The sequence below is a fragment of the Balaenoptera physalus genome (genome assembly GCF_965194825.1).
Source record: "Balaenoptera physalus genome assembly, chromosome: 20".
NCBI lineage: Eukaryota > Metazoa > Chordata > Mammalia > Artiodactyla > Balaenopteridae > Balaenoptera > Balaenoptera physalus.
Genome location: NC_138901.1, coordinates 26,359,175 through 26,381,391, shown reverse-complemented (window position 1 = coordinate 26,381,391; position 22,217 = coordinate 26,359,175). Strand labels below are relative to the sequence as shown.

General features: G+C 41.4%; 1 protein-coding gene across 1 annotated transcript; it reads right to left on the bottom strand.

The window, feature by feature from the left end:
• Nucleotides 1-342: 342 nt before the first annotated feature.
• CBX1 (chromobox 1) lies at nucleotides 343-21,963 on the bottom strand. The gene is made up of 5 exons (XM_082441798.1): nucleotides 21,757-21,963; nucleotides 6,103-6,279; nucleotides 5,449-5,626; nucleotides 4,455-4,549; nucleotides 343-1,864 (listed from the first exon to the last, which is right to left on the bottom strand). Exons 2-5 carry the CDS (start codon nucleotides 6,240-6,242, stop codon nucleotides 1,720-1,722), a joined length of 558 nt encoding a protein of 185 aa, XP_082297924.1. The 5' UTR covers nucleotides 6,243-6,279; nucleotides 21,757-21,963; the 3' UTR covers nucleotides 343-1,719.
• Between the last annotated feature and the right edge of the window lie 254 nt (nucleotides 21,964-22,217).

Sequence of the window (22,217 nt, the reverse complement as noted above, 5' to 3'; positions counted from 1 at the left end):
CTTTAGCTATGGTCACACAAATCTATGAAATACCTGAGCCAGGATCTAAACCTAACCCAAAAACCTGTGTTTCCAAATGTATCATATTTTGGAAGTGCTGTTGGGTCACAGAGTGCTGAACGAACTTTGAGCAGTATGAAGACAGAATGATGTGACAATCTTTATAATCTTTGTATCAATTATAAATGCTCAGTGTCAAAGATTCACACCAGACACTAGATTTTCAAGCCTACAGTATTTAAGAAATAAAACCATTCAAGTGTGGAAGTTGTTCCCAAAGAGGCTCAATCTATAAAATAATAAAAGGCAAGGACTGTTTTCTGGCAAGACAAGACAAAAATCAAGGATTATAAATCTATAGTTTTATTAAGACAAAAACTGACAGTGTTGGTATGAAGTTTAACATTTAAACAAAAGTTTTCACAGAAACCTAACACATGCCTAAAAAGATTTTACAACGGAGTTCTAGATGCAGGTCTAAATGATGTCAAGAACTGATGGATCTCATGATCCAAGACAGCATTTTGGGTTTTAGTTCATTCTTAGGATTAAAAAAATTTGTTTTGTTTTAAAGTGAACCACTGCCCCAGTATGAAAATTTAATCTTCTCCTGAGACCAGGGCTTCAGAAATCATTCAACTCTTGAAGTGACTCAGTGAACTTGTGCTGTCAGTGACTGAACCCTGCCACCACCAATGGTTTCAAAGTTCAAAAAACAGGCTCCAAGAGTTTTCCACCCTAAGAGCACCGGCCCTTGTCTTTGCCTACTCTCCCATCTCCTATACCACCCTCTGCCCTTCCCCAAATACTTCAGCCAGTGGCTTGGATGGAGAAGCTGATATTTATAACTTCAAAATTGGAAAAGAAAGGGTCTTCTTGTCAATTTCAAGAATTAGCACCTCTAAGACAGAATGATCTGCCTGTGTATACACTCCAATAAGACTTTTCCTCAACCAGTTTCCATCCTCCAAATGGCAGCTTTGGTAACTTCTTAACTGGGAAGTTAAGAAGTTACCAAAGCTTAATGCTTTTTGGGAACAGCATTAAGCTCAGGCAGGGAACACCTTGGCTTCTAAGTTTCAGGCATTCACAGCTTTTAAACAGTCTCTCACAGTCCTCATTTAGGTTGCCAACGACATTTTTTGAAAGGATGAAATATTCTGGACACAGAACCAAATCATCATTAGTTGTTCTTTCCTTTCTTTCACCATTTCCCCCCAACAGGCCCCAAATTTTAACAAAAATGATCCTAACCCATCTCCCTTCTTTCCCACCCCATCCCTCCCACCCCAAATAATACACCAGAAATAGCCAAAAACTACATACATGCTACGCTGTAAAAATGCAGAGTTAACACTATTGGGAAGAAGGCTGTGGGTTGTGGAGATGCTCTTTGAAGATCTATAGTATCTTTTGCTCTCCCACATCCCATTCTGCAAGTTTTGTCCTTCATAGAAGGCCCTTTGCTTTTCTCAGCAAAGTTCAGAATGGGTTGCCTTGAAACACTGACCCTCCTTCCCCTCCACTGGGATGGGTGTGCAAACTATACAGCATGGAACGGCTTTAAAGCACTTGGGCTGCTGTAGGGCACAGAAACTATACTGGCTCTTCAAAGGACATCTTCTCAAGCCCCCTCTACGGTGTCAAGACAAGTAGAACTCCTTCTTTCCCCACTTGAAACCCACAGTCAGATGTGACAGGGGCTGGTACTCAGGACAGTTAATTCTTGTCATCTTTTTTGTCATCATCCTCCGAGGGGTAGGAATGCCACGTCAGCCTTTCCTCATAGAAGGATATGACAACCTGTGGGCACTTGACATTGGCTTCCTTGGCAGGGACCAGGTCAGCCTCATCAGAGTTTTTCCTGCAGAACAAAGCACAAAGAGACTTTGAGACCAGGTGCTAGTGGTCTCCTAACTTGGATCATCCAAGGGCTTGGGCTTTTAAAATATTAATTCCAGGCTTCCCTGGTGGCAATGTGGTTAAGAATCCGCCTGCCAATGCAGGGGACATGGATTCGAGCCCTGGTCCAGGAAGATCCCACATGCTGCGGAGCAACTAAGCCTGTGCGCCACAACTACTAAAGCCTGCGCACCTAGAGCCCGTGCTCTGCAACAAGAGAAGCCACCACAATGAGAAGCCCGCACACCGCAACGAAGAGTAGCCCCCGCTCACCACAACTAGAGAAAGCCCGCACGCAGCAACGAAGACCCAACGTGGCCAAAAATAAATTTTTTAAAAAATTTATAAAAAATAAATTAATAAAATAAAATATTAATTCCAGAAGAGCAGGCCAGGGAAGGATGATAATATGGTGTAAGCATCATTTACTAGCAGCTTTTAGTCAAGTAATATCCTCGGAGATCTTCTCCCATTGAAAATGCCCTCTAGATATCTTTGTCAAAAGCTAACTCTGAACCCCTGGGAAAGGCCACACACACACATACAAAAACATGACTCTCAGATTCTCTGAGGGAATAAGAGAGGCTACCATACTCTTCCAAAGCCATATCCCAGCTGCTAAAAGCCCATGGAAAGATCTTGGCTTGGTAATAGGATTTAATACCATGTTGGATAATAAATACCAATTTGGCACTGACCAGAGCCAATGCAGGTGGACACTTTCTTGCTTACTCCTAATCATACTGTTTAACACTACCAAATGCCATGCTCACACAGATAGGCCACAACTCCCAGGTGCTTTGAAATGGTGCTTCAAAACTGGGAGGTAGAAAATAAAGGAACTGTTACATAATTCTCTATTTTTTCTGAATTTTAAAATGTTCTCAGAAATTGAAAACCACATAGATATTACAAGGGACTTAGGGGTAAGCTCTATCTTCAGGTCATTGGGAACATCCTAGATGGAAGCAATAGCATAGGGCAGGCAGCAGATAGATATATATGATGGGATCTCTGACGAGACACTACCCCAAACTTCCAGAACTCCAGCAACAGGTACACCAAAGCCACACAGCCCCATAGAACCAGGGAAGAGTAAGCCAGTAAGGTATGTTTTTGAACAACAGACAAGAGAATGGGAGGGAAAGGAGTATAACAGTATGGGAACCTGAAGCAGGCTGCCCCTTGTTGACAATTCAACAACAGCCTTTGAAGTAAGAGTTCAGTCTTTTCACTGCACAGAAAAATAGCTACTTTGGGAAATGAACAAGTATCTCCATTCTCCAGGAAAATCACTTTAAAGTAAACTTGGTTTGATAATCAACATCTAATCTTATCTTAACTTGCAGAGTTACATTCAGCTATAATCTTTACACACACTAGTGAGTGAACCAAAGGAATACAGTGTCAAGCAATAAGGAGGTGCTACCATTACTAAGACTGGTCACATGCAGCCAGAGAAAGTGTATTCTAGTTGGATTGAATAAGTCCTGGTATTAATTCCTTTCCCCCATATGCAGCACCTTAAAAATGAACTTTTCTCCTACAGGCTAGCAAAAAATAAACTAAAAAAAGGTCAGATTCAGTAAACACCTAGGGAATGCATGGGAAAAAAAATAGAGGTTTAGCCGGTTGTGTCATAGGCTTTCAGTGTTCAAGTTAGGCCTCTCCTGCCACCTTCTAAAGGAGAGGAATTAGTACAGATATGAGTTTCCGAGAAGGTTCTAGACTGACAAAAGGACAAAGCCCCTAGAATGCTGCCTTCTTTGGCACAGGCTTAGAATTATTCACTCCTAATTTATATTTTAAGGACAATGATTGAGCTCCACTTTGGGGGGGAGGAGAACAAGCACTTCCAACAAGCAAGAAAAAGGGAAGAAAGCCTTCCTTTTGGACAGAGAATAGAGAAATTATAGAGAATTTTGGGTTAATTACAGTTCTTAAGATTCTCAAGACAACTGCTTTCATTAAGCTGTTTCATGGAGTACTACCACCACTGGTATTTATACTTATAATGGAAAAAAGCAGGCTTCTCTATGCTTAGTATAGTAAAGGGGCCTTGCTGACCCCTGCTGGCAGATACTGCAATTGTAGAATCTGCACAAACTGGAAAGGATCTAACAGTCAAGGACAAAGGAAGAGCTACAGAAATTCTTTCCTAACCCTGAGAAGTTAACAGAATTTCTGATCCTGGGCCAGCCCGATCTTTATTAAGGAGGTGGTGGAAGGGGAGGGTGGTTCAATCACATTTCTTTTTTTCCCCCTTTATTTACATAAGTGAAATGTGATTCCTCCCCATACCCTCTGCACTCCAGATTGTCTCCCACCTCCTAAAAAAAAATGGGCAAAGATCCGAGAATCCTAAGGGCCCCTACCTGTAACTCACGAGTCCAGGTTGGCAGTCAGGCCGAGGGTCACTATCGAAGGACTATGCCATCTTAAAGATTTCACACTTGGGCGACTGGAATTTTGAAGGTCCAGCTCTTTTCCTCTGGTATGGAACAGATGTGGAGAAGAAAAAAACAACCACACAGAGCCACTGGCAGACTCACCATTTCATCAGGAACATGAGTTCTCCACTGGAGTCTGTAGCTCCAATAATCCGCTCCGGTTCCAAACCCCGGGCAAAGCCTCGTGGCTTTTCTGACTGTAAAAACCAGAGAGATGGAACAATTTTAACTATATGGGACTGTCCTCCAGACTGGGGCCACTCCTGTTTCTCTGACAATGTAATCAAACCCTTTTGCCAATATTTCACCAAATCTTTGGCTCTAAGTCACAAGCCTTTTAGAATCCTTCTAAGTGATTATTCCATCAAGTTTTGAAGTGCTTGAGGTTTCCCCATATGTAAAAAGGGACCCACATCTCAAGCAAAATAAATGTTTACAACTGTTCTTCACCCTCAAAAGGTACCTTACTTTACAGTATTGAATAGATTAAAACCTGTAATGGTTAAAACATTGACAGCCATCTCCTCACAGGAATGAATTCCCTTGCACTTACTGTTCTTGAACCTAACATAAAATAAGAGTAGATTATGTGGCTTCATGAGATTGAGCCCTCAAATATATATATTTTTTTAAATAAACGTATTTATTTATTTATTTATTTTTGGCTGTGTTGGGTCTTCGTTTCTGTGCGAGGGCTTTCTCTAGTTGTGGCAAGTGGGGGCCACTCTTCTTCATCGCGGTGCGCGGGCCTCTCACTATCGCGGCGTCTCTTGTTGCGGAGCACAGGCTCCAGACGCGCAGGCTCAGTAGTTGTGGCTCACGGGCCCAGTTGCTCCGCGGCATGTGGGATCTTTCCAGACCAGGGCTCAAACCCGTGTCCCCTGCATTGGCAGGCAGATTCTCAACCACTGCGCCACCAGGGAAGCCCCCTCAAACATTTTTAAAGCATTAGCCTATCTAACATTCCAAAAGGATTGAGAGCCAGCTGCTGAGATCTAAGGAGCAGCAGACAAAAGTGCTTAAATTATCTGGCTTTCAGCTTCTTTGACAGCAGCATGAATTCTAGGCTAGTAAAAATTCTTACTTCGAGCCTTACCTCTTCTTTCTTCTTCTTTGGTTTGCTCTCCTCCCCCTTATCTTCCGAATCAGAATCAGCTTTGCGCTTGCCTCCCTCTGATTTATCTGTCTCGTGTGCTGTTTTCTGTGACTGCAGGAACTCAGCAATGAGGTCGGGGCAATCCAGGTTTTCTTCTGGCTCCCATGTGTTGTCCTCACTGAAACCAGAGGCACACGAGTCACACTTTCCACTCAAAGTTAGCACACTCACACTAAGGAGAAGCACAGGAGGACAAGAGCTGGTGTCCTTGGAACAGAGGAGTTAATGATAAAAAATAACTGGATTCTGTCCAAGGCCAAGAACTTGACAAAGTTGACATTTCTTGGGAGGCGGTAGGGGGCTTTTTAGTACAAATTGAAAGCTTAGAAACCTGCCTCCTTCAAAAGAAAGTTACTCTCTCTTTGCAAACTTGGATCAGTGTAAAGCCACACACAAAACTGCTCATCAGCAATCAGTCTTGCATGATAGCACTTTGTACATGTAGGTCATTTTCCTAATTAAACTATAAGCCATGAACGCCAGGCCTGAGTCACAATGTATCCATCAGAGCACCCTGGGTCATGCACATTACCAGTCTCCTGAGAAATAGCTGGTGACCAAATGAATGGATTTTCCTGGGTCAATGAAACTTACTCTGAGAACCCCTTCCACTTTAGGAGGTACTCCACTTTGCCCTTTACCACTCGACGGTCGAGAACTTTTTCCACCACATATTCTTCTTCCTCTTCTTCTAGCACCTCCTCCACTTTCTTCTTGTTTTGTTTTTTCCCCATAGTGCCCGCCAGCTTTCTGGTATAAAGGGTGACGCTGCTAAAATGATAAAGGAAATAAAAAGGACATTAGGGTACACTCTTCTTAGGAGAATATTTGGATAAGAAAACCAGGGACATCATAGATGAATTTAATAGTGCACGCTTGGGACTTCCCTGGTGGTCCAGTGGTAAAGAATCTGCCTTCCAATGCAGGGGACGTGGGTTCGATCCCTGGTCAGGGGACTAAGATCCCACATGCCATGGGGCCACCAAGCCCGCGTGCCACAACTACTGAGCTCGTGCGCCTCAATTAGAGAGCCTGCGTGCCGCAAACTACAGAGCCCACACGCCCTGGAGCCTGAGTGCCACAACTAGAGACAAAACCCGCACGCCAGAACTAGAGAGAAGCCCGTGCGCTGCAACGAAGAGCCCGCGTGCCTCAACGAAGATCCCGCGTGCTGCAACTAAGACCCAATGCAGCCAAAAATAATAAAATAAATAAGTAATAAATAAATCTTTAAAAAAAAGTGCATTCTGCTTCAATAAATGTTATGCCTATTCATCTTCAATACCCAACAGTTTTCTATGTTCAGCTAGAAAGTTAATTTTCTAAAACAGCCCCAACTAATCTCACAGCAAAACTTCTTTATGCTTGCATATCCACTTAAAACTTTTATACCCATTCTTTCTAAGTTAAAAAAGCTCCCAATACCCCTTTACTTACGGTATCTAAAATATTACCATTAATTTGAAAAAAAAGCAATCCTCCTAAAAATAAGGTCTATACATCAAACCTATATACATATAATCCTCTGATCCATACTTTCTAATTCTCTGAATGTTTTTCAATTTCATCACAGTATTGGACTTGGATTTTTACTAAGGGAAATGGCTTGTCCTATTTATTAAACATCCAGTTTAATTTTCCCTTTTGTATATGCATATATAATATAAGCAATTCTTCTGCATTGTTAAACAATCTCTTTTGAGTCCCCTTAAGGTTCTTTATGTAGTCTTTTCTGGATGCCACCATTAATTTATAATTCTCAAGTTTCTTGTGAACTTTTTATTCTACTTTTTATTTCTAAGGCTGAGAAGGATTCATAAAAATGCCAGAATGACCATGGAATTCTCTAAACGAATTTGGAAATAAGTGGGGGGAAAAAGGTGGGTATCACAGAGAACAGAACCTGAATTTATTCTTTTGTAAAATATATCATCAGGCTGGGTAACCTCTAAGGGTTTTTCCAGTGCTAAAATTCCAGTCCCCTATAAATCTATTTTCTTCAGTCCTTCATACAACTCTTGACTGTTGGTAAGCATAAAGCCTTATGATTACAAATGTGTCAGTAGGTGGCGCCATAAGATATCTATACAACAAAATTGATCTACAAAACTGGCTGCAATCTACAAATTGATAGGTCAGCTGCCCAGAAGGAAATACAAAGAATCAAGAGTATGGCAGATGATCGAAGACAAGAAAGTAGTTACTACCATGTTTCATGTTTGAATTTAAGGCAATGCTAATTGGGGTTTAAACTGGTTATTCCTAGCATCCTTGGGAAAAGGAGTCAGTGAAAGTAGGCTCTTCTAAATAGTTTTAAATTGGCACGTGTAGACAGAACGTATTTTAGAAAGAGTTCATCTATAGACTATATGAAATATAACACCTTTAATAAAAGTCAGGCTCATCAATATGAATCAGTTATAGTATCTACAGATGCTTATTTAGGTTTATACTCTGAGATATTCTCATGTCTGAATATGAGCAATGCTGACTTACTGAAACAACAAACATTTGTTTGGCTACTAGAAAATTCTGGACATTGCTGGAGACTGGAGATTCAAGAGAGTAAGTAATGGTCCGTCTTCCTGAAACCTAATGTCTGGTAAGAAAAAAATATAGATACCTCTTCCACTAAAGGTATTCTGAACTTTTGCTGAGTGGCACACACACACACACAAAGTTTTCTGAGATGCTTTCAGTGTGGCCTAAGGCAACACCCAATGCCCCTGTCCACACAGTTCAAAACACACATCTGCGCTAAGACTGTTCCTCTCCATTTACACACCAAAGATTCTGCTTTCCTTCCCTCCACAACCCATCTTTTAGTGCCATGAGTTTTCCTTTTTTTGTTACTGAACAGACTAATCAGTGTATTGAATGTCACCTTTTGCTAATTATTGGCTAGCTTCATCGTGCCTCTGATTCAGAGCCTGTTGCTTCTTCCTGGAGGGAGATACTTTCAGGTTTTCAGAATTCTGATTGCCATGACAAGTGTTATTTTATAAGGAAAGGAAAAAAAATCTAATTTTTCTTTTGGATAAATGCAGTAGTGTTTGCTCCGAAGAACAAGTGCTACTCCTTGCTTGCTTCCTTTCACTGTCAGTTGAAGGGGTAGCAAGATTCATGCATCAGTTAATGTGCAAAGAAAAATAAACTGACAATCACCTTTCAATAACAAAGGGTACCACAACTCCCTACATTAGTTTGGACTCAGAAATTGGAAGCTACTCCCTTTCTCAACAGACAGAAAGAAAACAACGGGTTACAGACAACCCCAAACCAGTAACTGTCCCCTAATAACCCCTCTCCCAAGTAATTAAATTTAAGAAAGTAAAGGAAAGGCAGTCTATCACTCCGGTTTCAGAATTCAGAGATATTGAAGGCTCTGTGTTGTCTACATTAATAGCTATATTTGTCTTACAAAAAGAAATAATACTGAATCCTGCCCATCTGATCCTGTTACTACAAAACAAAAAGGTAGGGACAGCTTCTAGCTCATCTCTAGCTACTGCAGGCCTTCCCTCCCTTTATCGTTAGCATGGCCTCAAGGAGAAGGAGTCATAGCATAAGAATATAATCCTTTAGGTTAGGTAAAGAAAACCCCCAAATAGGGAAATCTAGAGTGAGACCGTTTGATTTTCATCTTTACTCACTTAAATTCATTGTCCTAAAAGCAACTCAAATGAGAAGTGAAGAATGTAGAAAACACACTTCCATTTCTCTCTTGAGTTTTCTTAACTGGCTCATCCCAGTATTTATCTCCAGGGATTGGATTCTCTTTATATTGGAGACTCTCAGCCAGGCTTCCCAGTGTGAGTTTTTTCCTTATTTATAGGTACTTCTCTGGGGTCCTGAATAAACCATTTGTCAAAATCAGTAGAGAAGTGGATTAAATACACAACCCACTCTTCCTATAGAATCTATTGATAGCACCTTCAGACAAGCCAAGAGCTCCCTTAAATATGACAGGCCAATTATTTGCATATAGTTTCCAAATCGATTATTTCAAGAGAGACCACCTCTCCCTGAATATGGCAATCTCCTAATACTAGCAGTGACATCTGGAAGGAGGGCTTTCAACTGGAATTGCTTGGCAAGGATATTCAAAGTAACTCAGATCAGCGTAGTAGCACAATGGAAAAATGCCTTTAGTCAATGCTATTTGCCACTCTCCCTAAATATCCTGGCAACCAAATTATGGCGTAAAAAGTGCCATAATCATTGAACAAAGAGTCAAGATATATACTAGAACATCACAAGATGTACACAAGAGCGAACAGTTCTAAATTAACTCAGAAATCTTAGGGACTTCCCTGGTGGCCCAGTGGTTAAGACTCCGCGCTCCCTATGCAGGGGGCCTGGGTTTGATACCTCGTCGGGGAACTAAGATCCCACATACCGCAATGAATCCCATGCGCCACAACTACTGAGCCTACGCACCACAACTAGAGAAGCCCTTGCACCGCAACGAAGACCCAGCGCAGCCTAAATAAATAAATAAATAGATTAAAAAAGAATCCTTGGACAAGTCTTCTTACGGGGGCTTCCCTGGTGGTGCAGTGGTTAAGAATCCGCCTGCCAAGGCAGGGGATATGGGTTCGAGCCCAGGTCCGGGAAGATCCCACATGCCGCGGAGCAGATAAGCCTGTGCACCACAACTACTGAAGCCCGCATGCCTAGAGCCCATGCTCCACAACAAGAGAAGCCACCACAATGAGAAGCCCGCGCACCGCAACAAAGAGTAGCCCCACTCACTGCAACTAGAGGAAGCCTGCACACAGCAACGAAGACCCAATGCAGCCAAAAAAAAAAAAAAAAAAACAGTCTTCTTAAGGCTCATCAGGATGTTTCAGACAAAAAAACCTTAACCTAGTTAAGCTGCTACAATTTTTACCTAAATATTTACCGGGTCTGCCACATTTTAAGATGCCTAGAAAAATAATACGTTACATTTGTATTGCACTTTACAGTTTACAAAGTGCTACCATGTTACCTCATTTGATCTTTGAAACAATCCTATAAAATAAGCCATTCAGATGTTATTGACACCTCAGAGATAACACAATAGATTTACATGAAATAAATCTTCTAAGGTCACACAATTAACAAAAAATACAGCACTTCAGTATGGACATCTCCCAGCAGGGCTGGGCTAATGGCCCTGTTGCACACACAGAACTAACAGCTAGCTACACACTTACAGGGGAAATTTCCCTCCAGCCTGTACGAGGAAAGGACTGAAAGGTCTGACTTTAGTCCTCTCTACAATTTGTCATCAGTAAATAAGGAAGTGACGGATAATGATTTTCTTTCAAAAAAGACCTTGGAATATGTATAGGTGTTTAAAAACCAATGATTTTTCATTGGTTACTGGAATATGGAAGGTATACATTGCTAATTAAATCAGCAGGCAGTGACAAAACTTTGGTTTTTAGGGCCCAGCAGTCCTCTCAGTCTTTTAAATTGACAAGTGCTAGATGGTGCAGAAATTTTGAATTTTTGTAGCCTAGCAAGTAGGCTACAGAGAACTACTGAGAAAATGCGAATTTTAAGAACCCCAAATTCTTCTACAGTGTCCCAATAAATCCAGAAATAGTGTAAATCTGAAGCAAGAGTCATGAACTCATAGTTCTTTTAAGAGAAAAAAAGAGCACAGTTGCAATTCTCCTGGTTACCTCCTCCACTCCTACAGTTAGGAGCTAGAAAATGGAATGGAGGAACAATGCTACTTGCAGGCAGAGGCAGTGAAGTGTCAGACACAGGATTAGGCATTCTGTTTTTGAATACAGGCATACCTCCAGACCCCTGCAATAAAACGAGTCTCACAAATTTTCTGGTTTCCCAGTGCATATAAAAGTTTACACTATATTGTAGTCTACTAAGCAATAATAGAATTATGTCTAAAAAACCAATATACATACCTTAAAGAATACTGCAAAAAATGCTAACCAACATCTGAACTTTCAGCAAGTCATAACCTTTTTGCTAATGAAGGAAGGGTCTTGCCCTGATGTTGATGTCTGCAGAATGATTAGGGTGGTGCATTCTGAAAGATGGGGTAGCTGTGAGTTTACTAAAATAAGACAACAATGAAGTTCTCCACACTGACTGACTCTTCCTTTCACGAACTGATTTCTCTGTAAGATTCATGCTGTTTGATAACCTTTTACCCACATAACTTCTTTCAAAATTGGAGTCAGTCCTCTCAAACCCTGCTGCTGCTTTACCAAATGAGTTTGTATAATATTCTATATCCTTTGTTGTCATTTCAACAGCCTTCATAGCATCTCCACCAAGAGTAGATTCTGTCTCAAGAAACCACTTTTTTGGCTCAACCATAAGAAGCAACACACCTGTTGAAGTTTTATTATGAGATTGCAGCAATTCACTCTTCATACTGCGCTTCTAATTCTAGTTCTCTTGCTATTTCCATCACATGTCTATTTCCTTCACTGAAGTCTTGAACCCCTCAAAGTCATCCATGAGGGCTGGGAATTAACTTCTTCCAAACTCCTGTTAGTGTTGATATTTTGACCTCTTCCGATGAATCACGAATGTTCTTAATGGCATCTAGAATGGTGAATCCTTTCCAGAAGGTTTTCAATTTACTTTGCCCAGATCCATCAGAGGAATCACTATCTATGGCAGCTATAGCCTTACAAATGTATTTCTTAAATAATAAGACTTGAAAGTCAAAATGACTCCTTGATCCACGGGCTGCAGAACGATGCTGTGTTTGCAGGCATGAAAACAACATTAACCTTGTACATCTCCATCAGAGCTCTTGGTGACCGAATGTTGTCAATGAGCAGTAATATTTTGAAAGGAATCTTTTTTTCTAAGCAGTAGGTCTCAACGGTGGGCGTAAAATAATATAACTTTATTGTGTGCAGCAGCCCTTTTCACACCAAGTATTAGTATTTCCATGTGAAGTAAGTTAGGATTTAAAATGATAAAGTTATTGTTAAGGAGATGCATTGGGCAATAGAAAAAGCTGAAGAGAGTTTTTGTCTGAAACTGGAAAACAGAACAGTCTGGAAAAAAAGGACCACACGTTGCTAAGCCCAAAAAAGGAGCTTGGAGACCATGCTGTAAACTATGTTGTAAACAGATGTGCTGTCATCCAGGCTTTGTTGTTCCATTTACAGAACACAGTCAGAGTAGATTTAGTAGATTTTAAGGGCCCTAAGATTTCTGGAATGGTAAATGAGCACTGGCTTCAACTTAAAGTCACCAGCTGCATTAGCCCCTAACAAGAGTCAGCCTGTCCTTTGAAGCCAGGCATTGACTTCTCCTCTCTAGCTATGACAAAGTCCTAGATGGCATCTTCTTCCAATAGAAAGCTGCTTCGTCTACACTAAAAATCTGTCATTTACTGTAGCCAACTTCATCATTTTAGCTGGATCTTCTGGATAACTTACTGTAGCTTCTACATCAGCACTTGCTGCTTCACTTTGCACTTTTATGTTATGGAGATGGCTTCCTTCCTTAAATCTTATGAATCAACCTCTGCTGGCTTCAAACTTTTCTGCAGCTACCTTACCTCTTTTGGCTTTCACAGAACTGAAGAGAGTTAGGGCTTTCTCTGGATTAGACTTTGCCTTAAGGGAACGTTGTGACCGGTTTAATCTTCTATCCAGGCCATTAAAACTTTCTACATATGAGCAAGAAGGCTGTTTTGTTTTCTTATTATTTATGTGTTCACCGGAGTAGCACTTTTAATTTCCTTTAAAAACTTTTCCTTTGCATTCATAACTTGGCTAAGCAGCGCCTACCTTTTGGCCTATCTCGGTTTTCAACATGGCTTCCTCATTAAACTTAATCGTTTCTAGATTCTGATTAAAGTGAGAGACAACTTTTCCTTTCACTTGAACACTTAGAGGCCATTGCAGTGTTATTAAACGGCCTAATTTCAATATTTGTTGTATCTCAAGGAATAGGGAGGCCTGAGGAAAGGGAGAGAAACTGGGGAAGAGCTGGCAGATTAAGTTTCGCCATCTTACATGGGCATGGTTTGTGGCACCCAAAAACAATTACAATAGTAATATCAAAGATCACTGACTACAGATCACTATAACAAATATAATAGTAATGAAAAAGTCTGAAGTATTGCAAGAATTACCAAAGCATGACACAGAGACATAAAGTGAGCAGATGTTGCAAAAATGGCACTGACAGACTTACTCGACACAGGGTTGCCACAAACCTTCAATTTGTAAAAAATGCAGTATCTTCAAATAAAGTGAAGTGTAATAAAACAAGGTATGCCTGTGGTTGGTCCTAGTGAAAGGATATGATAAGGATCTGAGAAGACAATGTGAGCATAGCTCCTGCTTGCCATCACATACATGAATTATAAAGGGCTACCCCAGAACTTCCATACTGATTTCTTGCCAGCTTGAAAGGTCAAATTCCAGATGTGAGGACAAGGTAACAGCTACAGACCTCTGAAACAAACCAGTAGGCCTTTTTAGGTAAACACTAAGGTGAAACATTTAGAATGCTGGTCTGGTGAGATGACCATCTGTACTAAGAAAGAATTCACAGGAAAGCAGACCTTGAGTAGAGAACTTTCACCTACATGAGAATAAGAATCACCTACGGAGTTTATAAATACAGATGCCCAGATCCAGTGAGTCAGAGTGTAGGGTGTGTGTATGTGCATTATTTAAAAAAATATTTTGTTTTTCTAATTGTAATATAATACATGTATTCACATTCAATTAGGGAATCAAAGTTCCCTGGCTCAAAACCTGTCAAAGCTGTTCTTCTATATGTAAACTGACCCAGATGCACATATGTGAAAATAGATATTATAGTTCTATAATCTGCCTTTTAATATAATGTAATGCATCTCTGACATTGTTCCATAAAGGTCTCCATTCTTAAGCTGCATAGTATTCCACCTTGTATGGACATACCATACTCTAACCATCCACCTAATGATGAAAATTTGGGTTGTTTCCAATTTTTTATTATTGCAAACACTGTTGCTTTGACCATGGCACCTGCATCTTTAAAAGCTCCTTAGGCGATCTGATGCACTCCTTGGATATAAGCCATTGCTATAAAAGGATTGGCAGAAACTACATTCCTCAGGTGAAATTACATACATTATTGCAGACATAAATCAATTCTCATAGTTAGCTAAAAGGTAAGTGAACGTTTTACTTTCTCCATAAAAATTTAGAATAAGGCTGAACAGTAATAACTGATGTTCCTGAAAACAAAACCTCTACATCACATTCAACATCATTCACTCTAGACCTTTTTTGTACTAGCAATGAACCTGGAAGAGCACTGCCTGAAGGGTCCTCACAGTTCCTTTCACCAGAAGAAAGCTAGTATGAGCACCAGAAGCATGATATCTTTGCTGTCCTTGACCTCTCAAAACTTTATGCTTATAGGTAGTTATATATATTTACTGCATAACTCAGTTTTCTCATCTGTAAAATAGGTGTAACAACTCTCATGGAATTCCTTTGAGGTGAGCTTTTATGACCTTCTGGCATTCATTATCTATTTACATATTTGCATATATGTCCTACTTCATTAGATTATTTACTGCTTTAAGCGTAAGGATAACTCTCTGAAATCCAGTGCATTAGGAACTCAGTGAGAAAATACTATTTTTGTTCTATGTATATGGCTGAAATTCATGGCTAGGTTTTTCTTTCTTTCTTTTTTAAATTTATTTTGGCTGTGTTGGGTCTTCGTTGCTGCACACAGACTTTCTCTAGTTGTGGCGAGCGGGGGCTACTCCTCCTTGCGGCGCGGGGGCTTCTCATTGCGATGGCTTCTCTTGTGGGGCACGGGCTCTAGGCGCACAGGCTTCAGTAGTTGCAGCACGCAGGCTTAGTAGTTGTGGAGCAGGGGCTTAGTTGCTCCGCGGCATGTGGGATCTTCCTGGACCAGGGATCGAACCCGTGTCCCCTGCATTGGCAAGTGGATTCTTAACCACTGTGCCACCAGGGAAGTCCCCTGGCTAGGTTTTTCAAAACAGCAGAGCAGCTCCAGAACACACTCAAGAAGGACCCAGGTCGGACTGGTATGAATGACCAATAATTATAAAACAGAAACCAAGATCTCATTTCTGGAAGACTGAGATAGAAGAGCTGCCAGAAACGGAGAAATCACATTTCATATACCTAAAGTGTAGGAATTTCTTATGTTCTTTCTTTTGTCTCACCCAGGCAGCAAAACAAAGTAAGAAAGCCCTTGTAGTTAAATGGCAATAGGAATCTATGTTCCTATGAAGACAGATAAGATAGGTGAGAAAAAGGAAGTAAATTCTGGATACAAACAATGGAAAATTTCAACAGAATTATTTACAAAAGGAATTTTAAGATATCTGAAGAACTACATAAATACCAAAAGTCAGTTTTAATGATTCACACAGTAAAGTTCTGTAACAAACTTCAGAGGTTGTGATTTCAGGCTCTAATTTTACAGATATACTTTTAAAAAAGGCCAATCACCCAATTAAATGAATGGTCTTTCTAAGAATTCATATAGCTTTTACTGAGTTCAAGACAAAATTATGACATTTTTGATTTCTCTCCACTCAAACTCCATATCTAGTCTCTTACTAAATCCTGTTGATTTTATATCTTAAATATCTTTTAATTTATACATTTGTCTAGTCCCACTACTACCATCCTATTCCAAGCAACCACCATCTCTTGCCTGGATAACTCCCAACCCAATTCATTCTCAATACTAGCCGCTGATGTAAAAATGCAGACCTCTTCATACCATTATCTGTGGGCATTTGAGCTGAAGACCACTGCACCTAACCCTATCAATCACAATTACCTTGCCCTTTGCTCCATTCTTCACTTGACCAATTCCCTTAGCTAAAAAAATGTCATCATCAGAAGCTTCCCTGAAGCCCCAGACTAGGTTTAGGTTAACTCTTCCTGTGAACATGCTCCTACAGTATTCATTCATTTAACAGTTATCTATTGGGTGCCTATTATGTGTGAGACACTAGACAAATAGAGTGAACAAGACAGACAAAATCCCTGGTCTCTTAGAGTTTATATTCTAATGTGGACAAATGAGTCAGCATGAGTGGGAGTGTATGCATGCATGCGTGTGCAGAGTAGGGCACAGACAAGAAGAAAACATTAGTGATAAATGCTATAAAGAAAATATCTTCAGGGGCTTCCCTGGTGGCGCAGTGGTTGAGAATCTGCCTGCTAATGCAGGGGACACGGGTTCAAGCCCTGGTCTGGGAAGATCCCACATGCTGCGGAGCAACTAGGCCCGTAAGCCACAACTACTGAGCCTGCGCGTCTGGAGCCTATGCTCCGCAACAAGAGAGGCCGCGATAGTGAAGAGGCCCGCGCACCGCGATGAAGAGTGGCCCCCGCTTGCCGCAACTAGAGAAAGCCCTCGCACAGAAACGAAGACCCAACACAGCCAAAAATTTTAAAAAATATATAAAAATAAATAAATAAGACCCGGCACAACCAAATAAATAAATTAAAAAAAAAAAAAAAAAAGAAAATATCTTCAGATTAAGTAACATTTAAACAGAGACCCAAATGACAAGGAGACAACTCGGCAAAAATCAGAAAAACATACCAAATTTAAAGAATAGTGGGTTCAAAGTCCTAGGGTGAGAAGAGCTTGCTATATCTGAAGAACAGAAGTGTGGCCAGGTAGAAAGAGCTATATTGCGGGAGCAGCAGACAAGGACCAGATGATAATTACCGTGCATTTCACTCCCCACTTCATTCCTTCATCTAGCTCCTTTTTCCTTTCCTTGTTTTCCTTACCCATCTTTTGCCTCCAGCTTAGGTTTAACACCTAGTCAGTTAATGGCTATAAAAGTTTATAACTACAGCTCTACTAGTTTTTAATTACCATCTATTAAAAAACCAAATCAAATCAATAAGGATTTACTAAGAGCCTGGGTGGAATAAAGGGTGACCAATTCATCCCAGCTAAAGCACTGAAAGCTTCTGAAAGTTCCACATCGCAGGATGTGGAACCGCCTCAGACCCAGGCAAATGGAACTGTTTGGCCAGGCTAGCAGCATATGCAGACTCACAGGAAGTACAGGCTTTTGAAAATCCCACAAGGACTAGTAATAACATAATAAATTTTACTGAATACTTAACACTTAATGCATAGAAAGGCACTTAATTCAATGCTCACGACATCTCTATTAAGCCCATTTCACAAACGAGGAAACTAAGGCTTACCGAAGCAAAGAAAAATTCCCCAAGTCCCCCCCTCAAGGGTAAGACACAGAGCCAGGACTGTACGATTAAAAACATACCAAAAAGGTACAAATGCAAGTGAAGTTCATTTCAATAGAAGAAATGACAGGAGTATGTAGTAATTAGCAAAAGAAATGTAAGCAAGAAGAAGTAGCCACCAAAGCACTACCAGGGCTTGGAAGAATAAATGGCTAGGGTGATTAGAAAGGTTTTGAAGAGCTGGGATTGAGGCAAGGTTCCAATAGCATTTGAAAAACTGGACTGGAGGGAGGCGATTTAGCCCAAGGAACTATTGCTAACAAAAGCAACGGAGGTAGACAGTGTGTAAACCAGTTTGGGTGGGAGTACACGGAATAGGAAAGTGGCAGGTAACTGCTAAAAAATTTTCTACAAAGTCTCCTCCTCCTTCCTTAAAAGAAAGGCCAAACTCCACAATTTACATCTAACACCCTTTAGATCCAACCATTCCATACTCCTACTTCCCTCACAAAACCTATTCTCCTGTCAAAACAGAAAAGTACAACCTGAACATATCCTGCACATTTCCTCCATGCATGAATTTGTTCATTATTAAGAAGTGTGCTCCTGTCCAAGACTAGTAGTCAAAATGCTACCCCTCCTTCAAGAGCTAGCTCAAATGCTACTTCTTCCATGATGCCTACCCAACTTAGCTAAATATTATTTCTCTTTTTCTTGTGGTTCCCAAAGCATTTTATTTCTATTTTTACTCAGACACTCAAAGGTAGGTCTGGACCCAGTGTAAGCTGTTGAACCCTATATGGGCAATAAGAATGGATGTCTCAGATTCAGATAACCAGGGAACAGAAGTCCAAAGCTGTCAGCTTTTTAGGGAATGATGAGCAAATAAATCGGATCTGCAAAGAAGTAAGTACCCTTGCTGAGCATTAGCAACTACATACCAGTCATCAAAAGGCAGGTGAAGGCATGTGTAGTATATTCAGTTTGTAGTCCTCCTAACTCATGTTTCTAAACTGCTTTTAGTTTGTTAGCTGTGGCTGTTTGTGAGGCAAATGCTTTCCAGATGGAAAACTTTACTGAGCAGAAAACAAGAACTTGTGCCACATACCCGGTGGGCAGGAGTTTCATTTTTAAAGAAATCCCGGTCCTCAAATTCCAGGATCTAGGACTAGAATACCAGTGTGTGAATAAAATTAGAATTTTATCTGAGACGTGTCCAGAAGCTTGGCTAACTCCTTTTCATGGTGCTGATAGAAATGAAATTATAGATATAGCTTGGGTTTAGAGGCCATAGGGATCTGTAAGTATTAGTAGAACACAGTGATACCTGATGCAAATATTTTAGTTTAAAATGAAATAAAAGTGATTAGAAAGCAAGACCAGAATAAGAGCAGAGACCAAAGCATTCACAGACAACAAAACAAAACCAGAGTACTGACGCTAACTTCTCAAATACCATAGTTCTGTTAGGCCCTCAGTGTGTTAGCTATTATTAAAGAAAGGCACAATTTCACAGACAAATTAGGCTGCCCCCTTTTGGTCAGTAAATCATAAAAGCTTAAAAGGCAGGAAAGATTTAACAAGTTATTCAAATACTTACAGGATCAGAATTCTGTCCTCATTCAAACAACTTCTCCAATTAACCTTGGAAAGGCTATTCAATTTTTCAGTAGACATCACCATTGAGAAATACTTATTAACTCTATACAAAGGACACAAATGATTTTTCAACATACTTATATAACAGAAAATATTCAAAGTACTATATAGCTTGCTGTTTAAACCCAGAACCTGGGTCCTCTCCTAGTATTTGCCTAAGGTATTTAAAACTGCCACTTGCACAATCTGCATAGCTTTTCTGTATTTAATACCAGGGTGAGTATATTAAAAACATAGGCTAAGACAAGCATGCCAAGGGCAATAGTTTTACTCTGCCTAATGTCATAGAATAAAAACAGGCAAATTGATTACATAAATGCACATCAGGTCATTCTACTAATACGGGATTCTCAGAAAAGATCTCAAAGCCCTATCCATTCATTCAACAATATGAATGGTCAACTATGTGTCAGACACTTGAATGAACAAGAGGCATGGCCCCATCTTATATAGGCCATAAACTAGCCATTAGCATCTTATTCCAAAAACTCTTCAGCGAAATAACCTATGATGCAAAAAAGTCATCAAATCTAATGCAAAATCTGTTATACCACGAGAGAGAGTATATGAAAAAGGAAGATTTCAATGGATAAACTACTACAAAATGACAAAAATGCATCAATTCTCTTTAAGTGGTGTGAATTCAAAAAGAAACATTTTCCTAGTCTCTAAAATGGGCACCAGAAGATATAACGGTTGCTTCCTTTCTTTAGATGATTATAAAAATATTAGTATCCTGTAGTCAAAATGCAGAAGGATAGGGTACCCTTACTTGGTCTCCTTTAATCAAGAAGCTAGAAGCACCAAGCTACACAATATTTACATTTTTAGTGAAAAACAATTTAGGTTACAGCAGCCAATGAAGAAAATGGCACCAGGGGGAAAACTGGAAATGACTGAAGATTCTGAACTGCCTTGAAGCTTTATTAAGGTGTGGCCGATTCCAACACTGCACCGTTCAGTCATATCACTTTCCATGTAAATATCTGTAAGCACCTTGGAACACAGGCACTAATTTCCCAATTGTATTCCTGCATCCATTCCAAAACCCTGGACCTTTTAGAACTATTCCAAAATGGTGACCTGATTCTTAACACATTTGAGGAGGATAGCTTACCCCTGGCCAGAGGTTCTAGTATAACTGATCTTTTTGTAAATTCCACCTCAATTGAGCTCAACCAATACATGTCTGAATATAGCAACAATCCATGAAAAATCTTCATCTGAAGTTTTGGAAAAGGGGTAAAGTACTGCTCCCTTCGTATTCAAATTTTCCAGCAAGGATAAGCTGGCTAAAAAACTTAAGAGCCCAAGGAAAAAAGAAAACTCACAATCTCATGAACTTTTCCACTTTCTCTCTCAACCTCCCACACCGTCTCATAATCTCTCACTAAGTTAACTTCATTCCTTAAATATGAACTCATCTACACATTTCTACAATTTCACCGCAGTGAAATTGTGACCAGCAACAATCTCAGATAAAAACTTATGGAACTAATTATGAATCAAAGCAAGAGCTGCACTTGGACTTTTTAACTCCCTAAAGGAATCAAGGAGTGAAGGTAGTAGAAAACCTGGAAAAGGGAAGAAAGTGTGTTCCATCTTTTCTTCACGCATTATTCTTATTGCCGATCAACCAGGAAGCAAGGGGTGGCCAATTTCCCCCTTTTCTTCTTCACACCTCAAAGAAAATGCTCTCGGGACCTCCGCCCCACTTGCCCTGACAGCTTCTCCCCGCCACCCCCTCGCTCCCAACCCGAGCCAAGCTAGGCAAATACTACCCCTCCTTCTAGCCCCTTCCTCGATTTATTCAACAGATCTCTTCCCCCAGTAGCACACTCTGGGCCGCCCGGCCCACCCTTACAATTTCCTCGAAGTTACCGTTCCCCAGCCCTGCAAGCGGAATTCCTCTGGCAGCCCCGGCTGGACCCAATATTCTCAGGTTACATTTCTAAACCTCGGGTCTCGCAGTCGTCACCCTCCCTACGCTTGTCCAAGCATCCAGGCTGCCCCGTCCGTCCCCTTCCCAATTTACCCAGTGTTTTCTCTCCAACCCAATCCCGCAGCCGCCCACCCAAGCCAAGGAGCATTGTCTTGGTCTACCCAGGCCCGAAGAGCGACCCGCAAGTGCTCGGCCCACCCAGAATCACTTCAATTTCTGGCTCAGGAGACGCCGCCCCGCCCTCTCCATCCTTCTCGCGCCAGTCGTCCTACTCACTGAGCCCGGCGGAGGGCTCGGCGCGGGAAGGGCGCGGGATTCGGGCGCGCTCCCCGTTCCCGACCTCCGCCGCGAGCGCGCGGCCCCTCATCCAGGGCTCCCGCCGCCGCCGCCGCCGCCGCGCGCCTTCCCCCCGCTTCCCCGCCTCTAGCGGCTCTTCACCTCAGAGCAGCGCCCACGAGCCCGAGAGGAATCGGTGCCGCGCTACTGGCGCGTCTTGTCGAGCCGGCCAGGGGAGTGGCGACCAGAAAAGCAACAAGCCGGTTGACCGCGGTTGAGCCCCTCACTGAAGCGGCGTACCGCAGGCCCCGGCCAACAGCCCTCCCCTCAGCCGAACAAAAGAGCCTCGCACTCTGCGCTGCCCGCCGGCCGCAACGCGCAGGCGCGACGACCCGCCGCACAGCGCTGTGGGACTCGGAGTCCGTCCCAGACTACAAGACCCGAAGTGCTGCGCGCCTTCCACGGTGCCACGCACAGTTTGCGAGGGTTTCGAGTTTTACTTAGTTCTTCAATAGCTAGTGCCGCCGAAGCGTCTGCAGTTTAAGAAGCTGCAACCTAGAAAATTAAAACGTGTGGTTTTACAAGCGAGTCTCATGCTTGGTGTGAAAAATCAACCACTTCTG

Coding starts and splice junctions, on each gene's coding strand:
- CBX1 (XM_082441798.1), bottom strand. CDS start 6,242: ATGGGGAAAAAACAAAACAAGAAGAAAGTGGAGGAGGTGCTAGAAGAA. Junction 5,627..6,102: donor AAGTGGAAGGGGTTCTCAGA/GTAAGTTTCATT, acceptor CTCTGGTTTCAG/TGAGGACAACACATGGGAGC. Junction 4,550..5,448: donor CAAAGAAGAAGAAAGAAGAG/GTAAGGCTCGAA, acceptor TGGTTTTTACAG/TCAGAAAAGCCACGAGGCTT.